The 19,539-nt window shown below is 42.6% G+C and overlaps 2 protein-coding genes across 5 annotated transcripts in view; both read left to right on the top strand.

Annotated features, from left to right (window-relative positions):
* The first annotated feature begins 6,053 nt into the window (after positions 1-6,053).
* Positions 6,054-9,489, top strand: LOC311131012 (uncharacterized protein). 2 transcript variants are annotated; one of them, XM_084163841.1, is made up of 3 exons: positions 6,054-6,366; positions 7,824-8,014; positions 8,130-9,489. In XM_084163841.1, exons 2-3 carry the CDS (start codon positions 7,825-7,827, stop codon positions 9,071-9,073), a joined length of 1,134 nt encoding a protein of 377 aa, XP_084019967.1. In that variant the 5' UTR covers positions 6,054-6,366; position 7,824; the 3' UTR covers positions 9,074-9,489. The 2 variants fall into 2 exon arrangements, with proteins under 2 accessions (XP_084019967.1, XP_084019968.1); XM_084163842.1 differs by lacking the exon at positions 6,054-6,366 and having other exon boundaries at positions 7,417-8,014.
* A 591-nt stretch (positions 9,490-10,080) lies between these two features.
* The window catches only part of LOC311135506 (myosin regulatory light chain 2, skeletal muscle-like), a 50,463-nt gene continuing 41,004 nt past the window's right edge, over positions 10,081-19,539 (top strand). Inside the window, exons 1-2 of one of the 3 annotated variants that reach the window (XM_084169512.1) lie at positions 10,081-10,222; positions 16,947-17,068. In XM_084169512.1, coding sequence (XP_084025638.1) covers positions 16,988-17,068 — 81 coding nt within the window. In that variant the 5' untranslated portion in view covers positions 10,081-10,222; positions 16,947-16,987. Of the gene's footprint in view, positions 10,223-16,242; positions 16,445-16,946; positions 17,069-19,539 lie in introns of those variants that run through there. The other 2 variants (XM_084169511.1, XM_084169515.1) reach the window with 2 other exon arrangements.

Genomic DNA, 19,539 nt, shown 5'->3' with positions numbered 1-19,539 from the left:
CTCACATGACAGGATAGAGTACATTGCATCTCTGGTTTATGTCGTGGGGAAAGTGGTCATTCATCCCATAGTTAGTTCCTTTTAATTCTCTGCCCCTGCTTTTGTCCATTTCCTTCTGTTTGAAATGTTTAAAGCGTGCAATAATTGCGCGAGGTCTGCCTCTGAAGTGTTTCCCCATTCTATGCACCCTGGAGAAGGTGATTTTCTCCACCACATCGGAAGGAAGTTTCAGCTTTTCAGTCATAAATTCCTTCACACTATCATCTGGTTAGATATTGTCTGTCTCAGGAATCCCCAACAATATTCCCAGAGATTGTACATCAAGCAGTGACTTCTTCAGTGTTCTATTCTTCCGATGAATTGCCTCAACTGCATTCTGAATGTTATGTACAGTACCTTTCAAAGATTCGTTCTCCTTCTTCAGTTTGTCTATTTCCTTTTGGCTGAACTCCAAACTGGGTGTCAGTTCTGCGATGCTCTGTTGGGTTGTCTCTACCATTTCCAGTTTCGCCAGCTTTTTGTCGTCCACGGCCTCCATGCTGGAAGACTCCTTTGCCAGTGGTGTCGGACGAAGAAGGCCGGGGTTGTGACTTTTTGCGCGGTGGGCATATGACGGAGATTGCGCGGATGCTGCCTTTGACATGTTTCATGTCCAACAGGGCATGGTAGTTGCGGTCTATAAAGCTTTCTAGCTCCTGCATTAACTCTGGCGCATTCAGTTTTTGCTTAAAACGTTCACTACTACACAGTGTATCCTTGTGGATGGAAATATATGCTCATAAATAAATCTATATTACTTAGATTGAGCAAACAAGTGTATTCCGGGATTCATCCAATGGCATTGAGGAGTATACCACCTCAGTCACCGGCTTCATCAATAACTGCATCGACGACGTTGTCCCCACAGTGACCGTACGTACATATCCCAACCAGAAGCCATGGATTACAGGCAACATCCGTACCTAGCTATGGAAATGTCTGCTCTACCCAAAATTACAACCAAATAATTGCAGCATTACCGCAAAAATGGAAGAGGAAAGTGGAAGGGGGAAAAGTAAGGAACTTGTCTGTCGGCCTTGCATTAAAGAACATAATTGGTTAAAGAAAACTGTGATAAATAAAAAAGTATACCAGTTTCATTTAAGGACCAAAGGATTGACAGCCGTCCCATATAGATTGCAAAATAGTTGGGAAGAGATTTTTGACGTACCGATCCCATGGCATAGTGTTTATGAACTGATTCAAAACTCTGAATTTTTATAATTTAAATTATTATATAAAATTCTTGCTACCAATAGAATGTTATTTATATGGGGGATACAATCTTCCCAGCTCTGCATATTTTGCTGCGAAGAGACAGAATCATTAGATCTACTGTCCATTTGTAGCTTGTTTTTGGACACAGGCACAGGAATGGCTAAAGGATTGCAATATTTACCTGGAGCTAACCCTGCAGATAGCATTACTGGGTGATCTGAAAAGTCATAGTCAATCGATCAATAATATAATAATACTTTTAGCAAAAAAAAAGATTTTCAATTTACAATCTGTAGAAACAATGAGAATAGAAAAGTTCAGAACTTTTGTAAAACATCACAGTACAGTTGAAAAAGATATGGCAAATAGAAATCCAATATGGATGGTGTTAAGAGATAGATGGGTGGTGTTGAATGGAGTTGAATGATGGGACTAATAACAACTAACAACAACTAATAACAACAAGATAACTATTAATGTAAACATACTGTGTCCATAATAAGTATTTAGGTTATAGGTTGAGAGCTTTTGTGAAAGAGCACAGTTAGAAAGATATGGCATATAGAAGCAAACCGGATGGACATCATGAAAATGATCGGAGAGGTTGAGGGTAGAGGAAGTTCAGGAGTAAAAACAAACAAAATAGAATTATTGTAAAATTGACTGTGTCCATAAAATGTATATAGTATGTATAAGCTGGAAGTAGAGGCCTAAGCATTGTTGTTCACTAGTTTACGCCAATTAGGGAAGGGGTGGTGGGGTTGGAAAGTAATAAAGGGAATAATATTTTTTTAAAGGATATGTATGTGTATGTACAGTTGAAGTTGGAAGTTTAAATACACTTAGCTTGGAGTCATTAAAACTTGTTTTTCAACCACTCCACAAATTTCTTGTTAACAAACTATAGTCTTGGCAAGTCGGTTAGGACATCTACTTTGTGCATGACACAAGTAATTTTTCCAACAATTGTTTACAGATAGATTATTTCACTTATAATTCACTGTATTACAATTCCAGTGGGTCAGAAGTTTACATACACTAATTTGACTGTGCCTTTAAACAGCTTGGAAAATTCCAGAAAATGATGTCATGGCTTTAGAAGCTTTTGATAGGCTAATTGACATAATTGGAGTCAATTGGAGGTATACCTGTGGATGTATTTCAAGGCCTACCTTCAAACTCAGTGCCTCTTTGCTTGACATCATGGGAAAATCAAAAGAAATCAGCCAAGACCTCAGAAAAAAAAATTGTAGATCTCCACGAGTCTGGTTCATCCTTCCGAGCAATTTCCAAACGCCTGAAGGTACAACGTTCATCTGTACAAACAATAGTACGCAAGTATAAACACAATGGGACCACGCAGCCGTCATACCGCTCAGAAAGGAGATGTGTTCTGTCTCCTAGAGATGAACGTACTTTGGTGCGAAAAGTGCAAATCAATCCCAGAACAACAGCAAAGGACCTTGCGAAGATGCTGGAGGAAACAGGTACAAAAGTATCTATATCCACAGAAAAACAAGTCCTATATTGACATAACCTGAAAGGCCGCTCAGCAAGGAAGAAGCCACTGCTCCAAAACCGCCATAAAAAAGCCAGACTACGGTTTGCAACTGTACAGGGGGACAAAGATCGTACTTTTTGGAGAAATGTCCTCTGGTCTGATGAAACAAAAATAGAACTGTTTGGCCATAATGACCATTGTTATGTTTAGAGGAAAAAGGGGAAAGCTTGCAAGCCGAAGAACACCATCCCAACCGTGAAGCACTGGGTGGCAGCATCATGCTGTGGGGGTGCTTTGCTGCAGGAGGGACTGGTGCACGTCACAAAATAGATGGCATCATGAGGAAGGGAAATTATGTAGATATATTGAAGCAACATCTCAAGACATCAGTCAGGGAGTTAAAGCTTGGTCGCAAATGGGTCTTCCAAATGGACAATGACCCCAAGCATACTTCCAAAGTTGTGGCAAAATGGCTTAAGGATAACAAAGTCAAGGTATTGGAGTGGCCATCACAACACCCTGACCTCAATCCTATAGAAAATGTGTGGGCAGAACTGAAAAGGCGTGTGCGAGCAAGGAGGCCTACAAACCTGACTCAGTTACACCAGCTCTACCACTTATTGTATGAAGCTTGTGGAAGGCTACCTTAAACGTTTGACCGAAGTTAAACAATTTAAAGGCAATGCTACCATTGTATGTAAACTTCTGACCCACTGGGAATGTGATGAAAGAAATAAAAGCAGAAATAAATCATTCTCTCTACTATTATTCTGACATTTCACATTCTTAAAATAAAGTGGTGATCCTAACTGACCTAAGATAGAGAATTTTTACTAGGATTAAAAGTCAGGAATTGTGAAAAACTGAGTTGAAATGTATTTGGCTAAGGTGTATGTAAACTTCCGACTTCAACTGTATGTACAGTGGGGGGGAAAAGTATTTAGTCAGCCATCAATTGTGCAAGTTCTCCCACTTAAAAAGATGAGAGAGGCCTGTAATTTTCATCATAGGTACACGTCAACTATGACAGACAAATTGAGAAGAAAAAAATCCAGAAAATCCCATTGTAGGATTTTTAATTAATTTATTTGCAAATTATGGTGGAAAATAAGTATTTGGTCACCTACAAACAAGCAAGATTTCTGGCTCTCACAGACCTGTAACTTCTTCTTTAAGAGGCTCCTCTGTCCTCCACTCGTTACCTGTATTAATGGCACCTGTTTTAACTTGTTATCAGTATAAAAGACACCTGTCCACAACCTCAAACAGTCACACTCCAAACTCCACTATGGCCAAGACCAAAGAGCTGTCAAAGGACACCAGAAACAAAATTGTAGACCTGCACCAGGCTGGGAAGACTGAATCTGCAATAGGTAAGCAGCTTGGTTTGAAGAAATCAACTGTGGGAGCAATTATTAGGAAATGGAAGACATACAAGACCACTGATAATCTCCCTCGATCTGGGGCTCCACGCAAGATCTCACCCCGTGGGGTCAAAATGATCACAAGAACGGTGAGCAAAAATCCCAGAACCACACGGGGGGACCTAGTGAATGACCTGCAGAGAGCTGGGACCAAAGTAACAAAGCCTACCATCAGTAACACACTATGCCGCCAGGGACTCAAATCCTGCAGTGCCAGACGTGTCCCCCTGCTTAAGCCAGTACATGTCCAGGCCCGTCTGAAGTTTGCTAGAGTGCATTTGGATGATCCAGAAGAGGATTGGGAGAATGTCATATGGTCAGATGAAACCAAAATATAACTTTTTGGTAAAAACTCAACTCGTCGTGTTTGGAGGACAAAGAATGCTGAGTTGCATCCAAAGAACACCATACCTACTGTGAAGCATGGGGGTGGAAACATCATGCTTTGGGGCTGTTTTTCTGCAAAGGGACCAGGACGACTGCACCGTATTGAGGAGAGGATGGATGGGGCCATGTTTCGCGAGATCTTGGCCAACAACCTAAATCCCTCAGTAAGAGCATTGAAGATGGGTCGTGGCTGGGTCTTCCAGCATGACAACGACCCGAAACACACAGCCAGGGCAACTAAGGAGTGGCTCCGTAAGAAGCATCTCAAGGTCCTGGAGTGGCCTAGCCAGTCTCCAGACCTGAACCCAATAGAAAATCTTTGAAAGTCTGCATTGCCCAGCGACATCCCCGAAACCTGAAGGATCTGGAGAAGGTCTGTATGGAGGAGTGGGCCAAAATCCCTGCTGCAGTGTGTGCAAACCTGGTCAAGACCTACAGGAAACGTATGATCTCTGTAATTGCAAACAAAGGTTTCTGTACCAAATATTAAGTTCTGCTTTTCTGATGTATCAAATACTTATGTCATGCAATAAAATGCAAATGAATTACTTAAAAATCATACAATGTGATTTTCTGGATTTTTAGATTCCGTCTCTCACAGTTGAAGTGTACCTATGATAAAAATTACAGACCTCTACATGGTTTGTAAGTAGGAAAACCTGCAAAATCGGCAGTGTATCAAATACTTGTTCTCCCCACTGTATAAGTTATCCCGTACAAGCTTTTGTGCCGAATACATTACGTTGTTACAGGTGTCAAGCTTATGGGCATGTGGCAGCAGTGTGTAGGAGGGAGGTTCCTAGGTGTGAGAAGTGTGCAGATGGGCATGAGAGAAAATAATGTGTAGCATTGGGGAAAGTAGTGGTATGTGTTAATTGTAGGGGTGCCCATGGGGCTGGGGATCAGAACTGTCCGGTGCGAGAGAGGCAGGTTGAGGTTTCCAGGGTTAGAGTAGTGCAGAAGTTGTCGTATGCTGAGGCAGTGAAGAGAGTAGAGGAAGATGGGTCAAGGGGGAGGGATCCTGAGAGGAGTGGTGTGAGTTGTAGAGCTGTACCAGTACAGAAGGATAGGCCAACAAGTGGTATGTTTCAGTAAGATTGGATTTTTAGCATTTATAGCAATGGTTATCAACTGTACTGCAGGGATGGAACGTAAGTCACAGAAAAATTAGGTGGTGGTGGCGGCAGCTGCAGAGAGGTATTTGGGTGTGCGAGACTTTATGTCAGAAAAGTTACAGGGTGTGTTAAGTGGTGGTGTCCCATCCTTTCAGGCTGTTGGCCTGAGGTAGGACTAAATAGATTTAAATAGTGGAGTGGGTTTTTGTGAGTAGGTAGGGTATTTTTATTTTTATTAATTTTTTAACAAAGTAAAAGGGAGTTTACTCCAGTCTAGTAGGTGGCGGTAATGCAACATTTATTGGATGCCAACCGCCGTTAAACCTCATCGAAGAATATCCGTGACCTGGAAGTACGTTTTTCTTGCCTGCTTCATAGCGGGCGTCATATCTAGAGGCTGCTTCGTGTTTTTGTTTTCTATCAAAACATGAATCTTAATTCAATGAGTTAACCTGTATTCATAAGAGGATTATTTCGTTTACAATGTACATTTTATTTTCATTACTTTAAAAAGTTGTAAGCCAAAGCTTGAACACGTTTTTTATTGAGACTGTCGTGTGATTGTGCTAACTAACGCGTTAGCTGGCTAGCCCATTTCCCATACAAACTTGCCTGTTGTTTTGGACACCTAGTCGGCGGATAACAGTGTCAACAAAGAGAGGGATAAACGACCCCAAAAAAGGTATCTATTGTTTGACTTTTTTTGTTTAAACTTGAGTGTCATACACAAAGTGTATCCCACCCACTGACTGGGATCCCACCACTAGTGTGTTGTCACGATACCAGAATTTCTTTCGATACCAGGTTTAGTAGCACGATACTCGATACATCATGATACTCGATACCAAAACGATACCACGGCAAAAAAAACGTATTAGCCATAGCCAAAATCACAGAATGGCACTTGATCCAAACAGATAAACTCAGCTTGGACATTTTGAGTTAATTATCATTACATTTCAATTTGATGTCAACATTTTTCAGATTCAGCCATGTATGCATTAATGAATAAATTGTACAATCATACAATTAATTTGACTTTGTATTTACCAATCTAACTACATAACGGTATTAATGTCTTTGAATGGCAATTCTCTATTGATAAACATGGTAAATCAAGATGGCCTAGGCAGCCTATTCACAATACAGGTGAATGCATATTCAATCAGTAAGTGCATACATTGAGTTATTGTGCTTGTTTTCACTGATTTCATGTGGCTACAGATGACAATCTGGTTCCCATCCATTTGGGACTTATTTTATTGTACTGATCAACATTTGCAATCTCTTCTTTATAAAATCCAGTAATGAAGTCATTCATGACGAGGCATATGCCCACACAGGAGTGTTTTGAGGGAGACGTGACAGATGGTTGGAAAGTATCTTTGGATGTGATGCAGAGAAGATTAAGTGAATTAATAACGCTTTTGGTGACGATCGGCTTTGAAATCAGCATATTTTGTGTTATGGTTTGCATATCACAAACAAAGTACTAGGGTCGTGAATTGATTGATGTTAGCTTCAGCTGTAAGCTAGCAAGGAAAGTTTGCCTACAATTAAAACTGGAAGCTACCAGTATCTTCTTGCATTGTAAAAGGTTTCTAGCCTGTATGGACATTGTTTTGCGAAGAGTTTCAACATTTCTACATGCCGTGTTGCATTATTCAAGCTTGTTATCTTCTGTGCAGCATGAGTGGGGAGCTAGCAATGAGTAAATGGAGCAGGCAAGAGGCATGAAAGGTGCGCTCACGCCATAAGGGGACATCGGCTGCGCTGATACAGACTTCATCCTCTCAATCAGTATACGATGTGAGACACATTTGACAGAAGTACAGAAAGTAACAAATTCTAGTACCAAACCATTTTTCATGTTCTAGTATCGAAGTTTCGGTATACCGTGCAACACCACTACAGAGTTACAACCAAAGAGGGTGATCAACCAATGAGCATTCTCATTGGTTGAGCATTCTGTTCTAAGTGGATAATCTGCTCAATATGTCATTCAATAACAGTCAATCCCTCCTATCAATATCTAGTGGCAAGTGAATTGACACTGCACTGTTTGCTTATTATGAAATGAAGGTAATGCAATAGTTTTTGGTCCAGACCAGCAGACACCTCTGTTTATGTTCCTTTCAGGATGTCCAAAATTGAGCGTCTGAATGCCCGTGTGGCGAAGCTGCTGACGGTGGCAGTGCATGAGGTTCTGGAGGTGGTGAAAGAGACTGTATCAGAGTACCAGGAGAAAACAGCCAGAACTCAAAGAGAGAATGAGAGTCTGAGGAGAAGACTGCAGGAAATGCAGGACAAGATGAAGAGAGAGAACACAGGTGAGTCGTGATAGTGTCTCAATGGTGGCGGGTGGCTGGCCAACATAATCAAATCAATAACATGCCATTTTCTGCTGCTTGCTCAAGTTCACCCTTTCACCGTTTTGTTTTGCAGCTGCTAAACTTGCAACATTTCCTGCGACTGGTGGCTGTGGAAGAGCGGCCATCGAGAAACCGTCAGAGCAGGGTTGGAGCCCTAGTCTGAGACAGGACAGCCCAGAGCCCACACAGGTAGACGAGAAACCAGCACTCACCTTCGAACAGACTGTGAGACTAAGGCAGGAGGAGGAGGAGTACAATGCACTGGAGCTGGATCAAACAGCAGACTATGAGACAGAGTGTAACTTTACCCTAACCTTACCCGGGCATCATGAGAGGGTGGCACAGCAATCAGATGAAGCTGTTTCGGTCCACGTGCCTCAGGGTCTGAAAAAGGACTCACATTCAGACTTGAATAGCGCTTCTCAGGGAAACACCCAGCTTGGCATCAATCTGACTGTTATCAAGACGGAACCCGAGCCCACCGAGTGCTCAGCACCTGAACCGCTGACTATCCCGGAGACCTTTGATTGTGTCGATTTAAGCTGCAATTCCACGCGCTACGACCCAACAACGAGTGCTCACAAGTCTCATGTGAGCACAGGACCATATAATGAACTCGTATTCGTCCACTCGAGTCACAACAGCGTCGGGAGGAGGTTTGGGTTCGGGAAAAACAGCAGGGACGGGAGGAAACACCACAGGCAACACTTCAGGAGGGACGAGCCTCACAGCTGCTTCGTGTGCGGCAAGACGTTCAGCCGGGTGGGGAACCTGCGTATCCACCAGCGCTGTCACACGGGCGAGAAACCCTACTGCTGCCTTCAGTGCGGCCGGTGTTTCAGTCAGGCCGGGGACCTCAAAAAGCACAAGAGGGTCCACACAGGGGAGAAGCCGTACTATTGCGGCCAGTGCGGCAAGAGCTTCAGCCGCGGGGAAAACCTAAAGAGGCATCAGAAGATCCACATCGGAGAGACCTTACACCTGCAGCAGGCGTGGAGAGATCAACAGTCGAACTAGGCGTTCAAAGCAATCTTTTGAGAAAATACTATATGAATGCACATGCAGTGCTTGGTACTGAAATTAACATCAGATCTGCAGTGCTAAAAAAGAAAAGTGATTGGGTCATACTCGTGGGTGGATTGACTGGTTTATTCAGGTTATCGATTTTGTCAATGGGTAACATTTATTTAGACCATTAGTGGATGGCATACGTTTGATCCACTGGAGTGTTCATTATTCAATAGGCAAACCTCTTATCACTCACTGGCTTTTGGATAAGAGTGCCGTGTGAGCAACAAAATAACGTTTTGTACACTGAAACATTATTTTTCTCCCTTGTACACATACAGGAAAAGGCTTGGATGTTGTGTGACAAATATTTTGCATTACAACATTGTGTTCATGGTGATTAAAGAGAGAAGTGAGCAAACTGAGTTCTTGGGTCAGGACTCTCTTTCTACCTGTCAGAACATAGAAATAGAATGAATTGAACATGCTTGCAAGCTCCAATGCAGGGGTAGGCAACCCCGGTCCTGGAGTGGCACAGGCACGTAATGTGTTTGATTTAACCAACCTGGAAGACCAGAGGGGTATACCGAAGATTATGGATATACTGACGAGATATGTCTCTCCGCCCAAACAATAGACGTCGTCGTTCACAAACAGTATGGCGGGCTGTCTAGCTCCTGCCTATCCTTTCTTTGGATTGGTGGATACATCTCATTATTGTAATATTTATTTGAATATTCGATGAGGGTTGTTGACTTCAACCGCCGGTATTCAATGGAGAGAGATGCTATGCTACTAGCCTCGTGACATGAATATGCATAATAACAAATGTAAGCATTATGAAACTTCTATTTGATCAAATAAACTTCACTTAGCAAAAAAAGCCATTCATTTTTGGGGACCAAATTAGACACTCATTGACCCCCATACAAAAACTTGCTTGGTGGGCGAAACAATGAAACAACCCCACCTGCTGGAGGGAGACAGATTTTCAGCCGAGTTGGGCCTCTCTCTTCCTCTTCCGGTATATTACGAAGGAAGCTGGATCTATTCAGGATTTTCTAAAGCTAGCCAGGGGTGTAATCATTACGCTGATTCTGTTGCAGAAAGTTTTGCAAACGGAAAACTCAAACAATACTTTCTATTGGACAAATTCTGGTAGGTCCTGCCCCTTTTTGTTTGGTTCTTTAAACGCTAGATGGTTTCTGTAATGAATACACTCCCAGTTTTAGTTAACGTCACTTTCCAACACAGGCTGCAAATTCAGACAGTGTTCTTTACCAGGAGGAAGGTGGGGGTAGAGGTATGCTTGAGGTTATATGGGAGAAACTTGGAGAGGGTGGGGGCCTTCAGGTTCCTTGGGGTATACTTTGACACTGACCTGGGAAGAACACATTGAGAGAGTGGTGGGAAAGTGTAAGAAGGTGTTAAATGTGATGCACTGTCTGACGGGGAAGGAATGGGGGCTAGGCATTCCTCATTGAGAACCATGTACAGTTGTGGTCAAACGTTTTGAGAATGATACAAATATTAATTTTCACAAAGTCTGCTGCCTCAGTTTTTATGATGGCAATTTGCATATACTCCAGAATGTTATGAAGAGTGATCAGATGAATTGCAATTAATTGCAAAGTCCCTCTTTGCCATGAAAATGAACTTAATCCCCAAAAAACATTTCCACTGCATTTCAGCCCTGCCACAAAAGGACCAGCTGACATCATGTCAGTGGTTTTCTCATTAACACAGGTGAGAGTGTTGACGAGGACAAGGTTGGAGTTCACTCTGTCATGCTGATTGAGTTAGAATAACAGACTGGAAGCTTTAAAAGGAGGGTGGTGCTTAACCATGGTTACCTGCAAGGAAACACGTGCTGTCATCATTGCTTTGCACAAAAAGGGCTTCACAGGCAAGGATATTGGTGCTAGTAAGATTGCACCTAAATGAACCATTTATCAGATCATCAAGAACTTCAAGGAGAGAGGTTCAATTGTTCTGAAGAAGGCTTCAGGGCGTGCAAGAAAGTCCAGCAAGCGCCAGCACCGTCACCTAAAGTTGATTCAGCTGCGGGATCGGGGCACCACCAATGCAGAGCTTGCTCAGGAATGGCAGCAGACAGGTGTGAGTGCATCTGCATGCACAGTGAGGAGAATACTTTTGGAGGATGGCCTGGTGTCAAGAAGGGCAGCAAAGAAGCCACTTCTCTCCAGGAAAAACATCAGGGGACAGACTGATATTCTGCAAAAGGTACAGGGATTGGACTGCTGAGGACTGGGGTAAAGTCATTTTCTCTGATGAATCCCCTTTCCGATTGTTTGGGGCATCTGGACAAAAGCTTGTCCGGAGAAGACAAGGTGAGCGCTACCATCAGTCCTGTGTCATGCCAACAGTAAAGCATCCTGAGACCATTCATGTGTGGGGTTGCTTCTCAGCCAAGGGAGTGGGCTCACTCACAATTTTGCCTAAGAACACAGCCATGAATAAAGAATGGTACCAACACATCCTCCGAGAGCAACTTCTCCCAACCATCCAAGAACAGTTTGGTGACGAACAATGCCTTTTCCAGCATGATGGAGCACCTTGCCATAAGGCAAAAGTGATAACTAAGTGGCTCGGGGAACAAAACATCGACATTTTGGGTCCATGGCCAGGAAGCTCCCCAGACCTTAATCCCATTGAGAACTTGTGGTCGATCCTCAAGAGGCGGGTGGACAAACAAAAACCCACAAATTCTGACAAACTCCAAGCATTGATTATGCAAGAATGGGCTGCCATCAGTCAGGATGTGGCCAAGAAGTTAATTGACAGCATGCCAGGGCGGATTGCAGAGGTCTTGAAAAAGAAGGGTGAACACTGCAAATATTGACTCTTTGCATAAACTTAATGTAATTGTCAATAAAAGCCTTTGACACTTATGGAATGCTTGTAATTATACTTCAGTATACCATAGTAACATCTGACAAAAATATCTAAAAACACTGAAGCAGCAAACTTTGTGAAGACCAATACTTGTGTCATTCTCAAAACTTTTGACCACGACTATGTTGCAATGATCCGATCTGTAATAGACGATGGCAGTAGTGACTCCTAATTTGCAATGGCATATCCCCCATCTCCACCTGTAATGCAGCCGGGCTGCCCGGACCTCATTGGAAAGGCAAGATGTCATACAGGGGCAAGGACTCAGAATATGTAGTGGGGCGTTTCGGACGTCCCCAGTGGCTGCATTACAGGTGGAGATGGGGGATATGCCATTGCAAATTAGGAGACGGCAGCTGGCAATTAATTATTGGGTCAACCTACAGGGACATGGGGTGCCTCATCCTGCGAAAGGGATTTTACAGGCATGCTGGGAACATGAGCGAAGACAGAACACAAGCTTTGGGTTGGTGGGTGGGTAATACCCAGGCAAAGGAGATGGGACTGTATGGAAGGGAGTTTAGTCCAACGGTAGCTATTCCTGTAAATCCACAATGGCTACTCATGCCTCCAGTTGTTGATCTAGAAGTGTTGCAGAGACTACAGAAAGGTAGGGGGAGTGTTGATCCATCTGATTTGTTTAAGAGACGTCTGGATACTGTGTATCAGGATTTTGTGGCCATTTACAACAGATGGTTCAAAAGATCCAAGGACAGGACGTATTGGGTCAGCATTTGTAGTTCAGGAATGTGGGGTGGAAGTCAGGAAATGTATTACAGATAATCTGGCTCTATATACGGCGGCGCTGATGGCCATACTGTTGGCCTTGCAGTGGGTGGAGGAAGTTAAGCCAGACAGAGTAGTTAATTGCTCTGATTCATGTGCAGTGTTAATGAGTCTCCAGTCCTTTAGCTAATGTAGCAGACAAGACCTGCTTTATGATGTGCTACAAACCCATGGCAGGATTAAACAGATTGGTATACAGATAAAATGTACTTGGGTCCCAGCCCATGTGGGGGTGGAGGGGAATGAGGTACTTGATGTACTGGCTAAACAAGCACTTAGTTGTGGAGATGTTGATGTTGTAGTTTCAATGAGCAAGGCAGAGGGGAAAGCCTGATATGGACAGTAATGGTGCAGAGATGGCAGGAGCAGTGGAATAGAGATACTAAGGGCAGGCATTAATTTCAAGTACAGAGGAAAGTCGGGGAGGGGAGGCTGGCAGGAAGGAACAGAAGAGAGGAGGCTATTTTTACAAGATTAAGGGTGGGACACAGCCAGTTGAATAAGACCTTAAATGTGATAGGAAAGCATCCAACAGGAAAGTGATTATTGCCAGGAAACAGAGACCATTGAGCATGTATTGCTACAGTGTGGGCAGTATCAGAGGGAAAGCGAGAGGATGAGATCTAGTATGAGGGAGAAGGGGATACAGGAAATTGGTTTAAAGAGTATATTGAGTAGAACGTCATTAGATATAGTCTCAAATATTTTGTTATCTTTTTAAGAGCAACGGGGCTGGCAGGTAGGATTTAGTTTCTCCCTGTCTCTGGTCCTCACTCCAGTACAGTAGGTGGCGGTAATGCACCGTAACGTTGGATGCCAACCGCCGATAAACCCCACTGAAGAACAATAACCCCTGGCTACATCCATACTACGACCGTGGATATTCATCTTCTGCCTGCCGCTAACTCTAGGTTTAGAACTGCGCGTGCATGTCGCACGGCCTAGTCGAACGCCGAACGCCGAACTCTTCATTGAGACAATGCTGAAACATCAATCCACGGGCGAGCCACATTTTCATTTATGCCGAAATCAAAATGAAAGAAATGTGATCTTGCAAATTCAGCAGGCTATGGCGTGAAAATCATTTTAGAAGTGCCGTCTTTATTTTATTACTTATCGTTAATGCCGGTTTTGGTGTGCGTATCAATGCACGAGTACGTATTCCCCCCACTCATATCGATAATTGTATAAAGTGATACAAAAGGTTTTACTGTGTGTGAAGATTCAAATGCATTCTGTCATTATTAAATGTGATATGGGTATTAACATGACTATTTAACACAAACATTGGATTATAATAATTAATCCGTCATTTTCCTCAAATGAAGGGGATGATGACGCAACCTTTCAGGATAAATGGCGTTCGCCTGACCTGGAGCAGGTTAGTATAGGGCTCAGGTGTGTTGAATTTAGTCAATCACTGAACTGATCAATTAGCTCAGTTGGATAGTTGGGACAAAACAGGAACAGGGTTGCCTACCCCTGCTCTAATGGATACTAGTCATGTGGAAGGTTAGGATCTACCAGAATACATGTCATAACAAAGCTTCTGACCCTGCTTATCTTCGTGTTCATCTCAGAATGTCATGCTCTAACGCTGTAATCATCATAATGATAGGCCTACCTCATGTTACAAAATAGCGCTAATCTTACATCAGAGTGTGGAATTGTGCAACTCTTAGGCTGTGTTTACACAGGCAGCCCAATTCTGTTATTTTGCTCAATTAGACCAATTAGTTTAAAAAAAGATCAGAATTGGGCAGCCTGTGTAAAGTGTTTGGTGGTCAGTCACTACTCAGACAATGAAATGGACACATGATCAAAGGGGGGAAAGCATGTGCCTTTATTTAATTACAAACCCATGAGGATAGTACATGGCATTTAACACTGTATGGAATGTATTCCCATGACTGTTTCCGCAATCTACATTAACATAAGCAGTTTAATCTAAGTAAGTTCCATTATGTGTGAAGTTGAGGCAATTGCAACACATTCAGAAACTGTCACAAATAATTTACTTAATTGTACAGTAAAAAGAAGAAAAAGATAAACACATAGTTGGATTTCATAGGCTACAACAAGATTGTATGGGGGTTGATGAGATTGGCATAAACCAACAGAGAAGACAATGGGGTATACATCCCCATGACAAAGGAGTGCCTTATGAACATGACCTCAGATCTAGTGTGACCTGACATTGTGAATACAGTTCATTCAATCCAATGCTGGCTTCAGTGGTGAAAAAGTACCCAATTGTCATACTTGAGTAAAAGTAAAGATGCCTTAAAAGAAAATGACTCAAGTAAAAGTGAGTCACCCAGTAAAATACTAATTGAGTAAAAGTATCTGGTTTTAAAATGTACTTCTATACGGTGGTGGAAAAAGTACTCAATTGTCATACTTGAGTAAAAGTAATACATAAAATTCCTTATATTAAGCAAACCAGATCGCAAAATTTATTTTTTTACGGACAGAGATGGGCACGTCAAAAGTACATATTATCTTTAGGAATGTAGTGGAGTAAAAGTTGTAAAAAAATGTATAGTAAAGTACAGATACCCCCAAAAACGACTTAAGTAGTACTACAAAGTATTTTTACACCACAGGTCCTCACTACATATTCGTCGCAAACCCACTGGCTCCAGGCCATCTATAAATCACTGCTAGGCAAATCCCCGCCTTATCTTAGCTCATTGGTCACCATAGCAACACCCACCCGTAGTATGCGCTCCAGCAGGTACATCTCACTGGTCATCCCCAAAGCCAACACCTCCTTTGGCCGCCATTCCTTCCAGTTCTCTGCTGCCAATGACTGGAACGAATTGCAAAAATCTCTGAAGCTGGAGACTCTTATCTCCCTCACTAACTTTAAGCATCAGTTGTCAGAGCACCTTACCGATCACTGCACCTGTACACAGCCCATCTGAAATTAGCCCACCCAACTATCTCATCCCCATATTGTTATTTATTTTGCTAATTTGCACCCCAGTATCTCTATTTACACATCATCTCTTGCACATCTATCATTCCAGTGTTAATACTAATTGTAATTATTTTGCACTATAGCCTATTTATTGCCTTACCTCTATAGCTCAGCTGGTAGAGCACGGCGCTTGTAACGCCAGGGTAGTGGATTCGATCCCCAGGACCACCCATACACAAAAATGTATGCACCCATGACCATAAGTCGCTTTGGATAAAAGCGTCTACTAAGTGGCATATTATTATTATTATTATAACTTGCTACATTCGCACACACTGTATATATATTTTCTGTTGTATTTTTGACTTTATGTTTTGTTTTACCCCATATGTAACTCTGTGTTGTTGTTTTTATCGCACTGCTTTGCTTTATCTTGGCCAGGTCGCAGTTGTAAATGAGAACTTGTTCTCAACTGGCTTACCTGGTTAAATAAAGGTGAAATAATAATAATAAAAAAATAAGCTTACCTATGAGGTGCTGACGTGGACGAGGTGCTCAGTTGAGTGCTCACCTTAGATACCAGGAAGTGTTTGACAACAGGATAGTTTGTCAGAATTGACTTTTCGTAGCAGGTTAGGAGAATTAGGTTACCGTTAAGAAAAGGGTTAGCTCAAATGCAACGTTTTGTTTGTACATAAACTGTATCGAAGCTAGCCAATACCTGGTGAGACCTTTACACGTTATTCTGCAGAGAGGTGAGTAAACAACCCCATTTACTCTATGCTCTTTTACTAGGCATACTCATTTGAGTTCCTCTCGATGAAGTAGCCTACGACTTCTTAGCCCAATAATATTACAAAACTTCAATTTGCCTTTATTTTATCTTACAAATGCGGAAGCAGATATGTTAAAGGCATTTCTCAAGATGAACGCTACAGTAGCCTATGCGTTTTTATTTTACCGATCCCCATAGATGCAACAAAGGATTACAATTGTATATAATACTTACCGATTGTGAACGGTAGCTAAGCCCTCGAGCGAATGAATTTGCGCATATTGAATAAACCTAATATTCGTAAAGATGCGTAATTTCACCATCACAGCAATGAAGTATGCGAACTTTATGACTAACTCAAAGTTCAAACGAATATGGCGATAAAGCATTTGACAGAAACATTTGAATTATTTTTTGGCCAAGTAAAGTCCGCAGTGCAGTAATGTGGTGGGTGCCCTACTAACTTCCTTGTTTTTATGTAGCCCAACTCCAGCTACTCCTGCGGTAAAAGCATGGTGTTGAGATGAAGATTACTGAGAAGATCCTCACTCATTTTCAGTCGTGCAACTCACCCGTCGACAAAGAAGGATACCTGTATAAAAAGGTAACCCGAGAACGCACCTTCCACATGTCTTACAGACTAACTTGAATTTTCTATAATTTCAGCTCTCACAATCCTTTGCTTGTCATCCTTGCCTTTTAAATGCAGATTGACTCAGTTAGGTGAATCAAGGTCAGGTGCCCAGTGGAATGAGTTTGCACGGGTTTAAAAGTGATTGCATTCATTTTGAAACCTGCTGTCTCCTGGGAGTGAGCCTGGTGCCCATTGAAAGCCAATGGTGAAGTCCTGGCAAAACAAAGTGACCTACATGTAACTGCCAAAATAAAGGAAACACCAACATGACTTAATAGGGCATTGGGCCACCACGAGCCAGAAAATCATCAATGCACCTTGGCATAGATTCCACAAGTTTCTGGAACTCAATTGGAGGGATGCGACACCACTCTTCCACAAGAAATTCCATAATTTGGTGTTTTGTTGATGGTGGTGGAAACCACGTTTCAGGCGCCACTCCAGAATCTCCCATAAGTGTTCAATTGGGTTGAGATCTGGTGACAGAGATGACCATAGCATATGGTTTACATCGTTTTCATGCTCATCAAACCATTCAGTGACCACTCATGCCCTGTGGATAGGGGCATTTTCATCCTATGGGAGCATAGCCATGGTAGCCAAAAGAGTGTCCTGCCCTGCATTTCTATACATGACCCTAAGCATGATGACATTTTAGGGCAGGTGTGCTCAGAGAGGGGAAACAATGGCATTTGATAGGACATCAGGAGAAGATGAGGGCACAAATTGATTAAGAAAGGATGGCGGAGGCGGATCTGGAATATTAATCGGATAGCGGTGGAAGTAAGGAAGAATGGACCTCTGTCCAAAGAATGGGAAAAGAAGCAAAGTTAGGATGGGAAAGAAGACTCCTAATGTTGAGAATACCTCATATCTGTTGGGAGTCCGGTTTCTGGGAGAATTGGGGACTGAATTGTCAAATCCGTTGGAAGTATCTAAGATGGTAGAGAGAGGTGTGGAGTTGGTGGGGGTCACGAGGAGTGGGCTGTTCTTGATTTTTTGTGTTTCTGCTGAACTGAGGAAGCGTGTTTTGGGTATCAGGCAAATTGATGGCCATGCTGTATCGTGCTTTGAGCTAAGGAGAAGAGTAACTGTCAAGGGAGTAATTGCTGGAGTCTCGGAGGAAGTGGGCATCGAGGAGCTGATGAGTGGTTGATGCACAGAGGATGAATCGTTGGATCAATGGCAAGAAAGAGAAGAGCTTGTCTATTCTTGTTTTTTGATGTGGAGTCCGTCCCGAGTGAAGCTGGGGTATGTGCACTTTTCTGTAAGAGCTTTTATTTCCAGGCAGTTGCAGTGTAAACAGTGTAGAATGTTTGGAAATGTAGAGAGTGTCTGCAGGCAGAGGAATCCAAGAAGTTGTGGAAAAGAAGGTCATGGTGAATGTTATGAAGAAGCTGTGAAGTGTTGCAACTGTGGTGGAAAGCATGTAGCTACATCTTTGGAGTGCCTGACGAGGTCGAAAAAGAATGAAGTTGCCAAAGTCAGGGCCGTCCAGAGCATTTCATATGCAGAGGCTGTCAAAAGGGTGGAGGGAGCGAAAGGTACTCCTAAGGACTACATGGTGGTGGGTAGGCCTTCAATGCAGGCTGCAGAGTTGGCTTCCCACCAGCAGGATCCAAGGATGTTACGTGTAAAGAAGGTGGATTTAGATTTTTTTATGGTAATAGTGATCAATGGCACGGCTAAAGTGGAGGGAAAGTCCAAGAAGATTGACATTATTGTGGATGTGGCAGAGCGGTTCCTGGGACTAAAATATTTCTCAGGGAAGGAGTTACATGAGATGCTGTCACAAGCAGTGATACCAGAGAGGAAGAGGCGAAGCGAGAGGGATAACTGTGCCCAAAATCTGTCTTCTCCAGCAGGGGGCTTTTTATCGCTCACCAAGCAAGGAGTTTTTGTGTAGAGGTCAGAGTGTCTAATTATATATACGTGTGGCTTGTTGATCGAATAGAAGTTTCGTAATGATTAGGTTGTTAAGTGGGTACTGATATAAGTCGGACACGTGACATCCCGGCAACCTTGAGAAAAACTACTTTATATTGGAGTTGTGCCTGGTTGTCACTAGTTAACACAGGCACAGTCATAAACCCCGCCTATTTCTACAATTTATCTTCTTAAAATGTGTTATGCCTAACCCTAACCTTAAATTAAAACCAAAGCACATTTTTGTTTTCAAAAATCTTACACAATATAGCAAATGTGGACTTTGTGGCTGTGGTAACTAGTGGAAGCCGTTATGCCTGTTGTTCACACGCGTATCTGCCCTCTCATTGGCTAGAATGGTCCCACCTGATCTCGCCTCCTCCCGACTGCCTTCCATTTAGATTTTTTTTTTTTTTCATTGTTAGAGTGGCCACTAGAGTATATCTGGTCAATATAATGGATAATCTGTGGTGATACCCTCTCAGGCCCCAATTAACCTCTATGGGATCGGTGTC

Source organism: Coregonus lavaretus (assembly GCF_964263955.1).
Source record: "Coregonus lavaretus genome assembly, chromosome: 1".
In the NCBI taxonomy this organism is placed as follows: Eukaryota; Metazoa; Chordata; class Actinopteri; order Salmoniformes; family Salmonidae; genus Coregonus; species Coregonus lavaretus.
The sequence above is the reverse complement of the archived record's forward strand: the minus strand, read 5'-3'. Positions and strand labels throughout refer to the sequence as shown.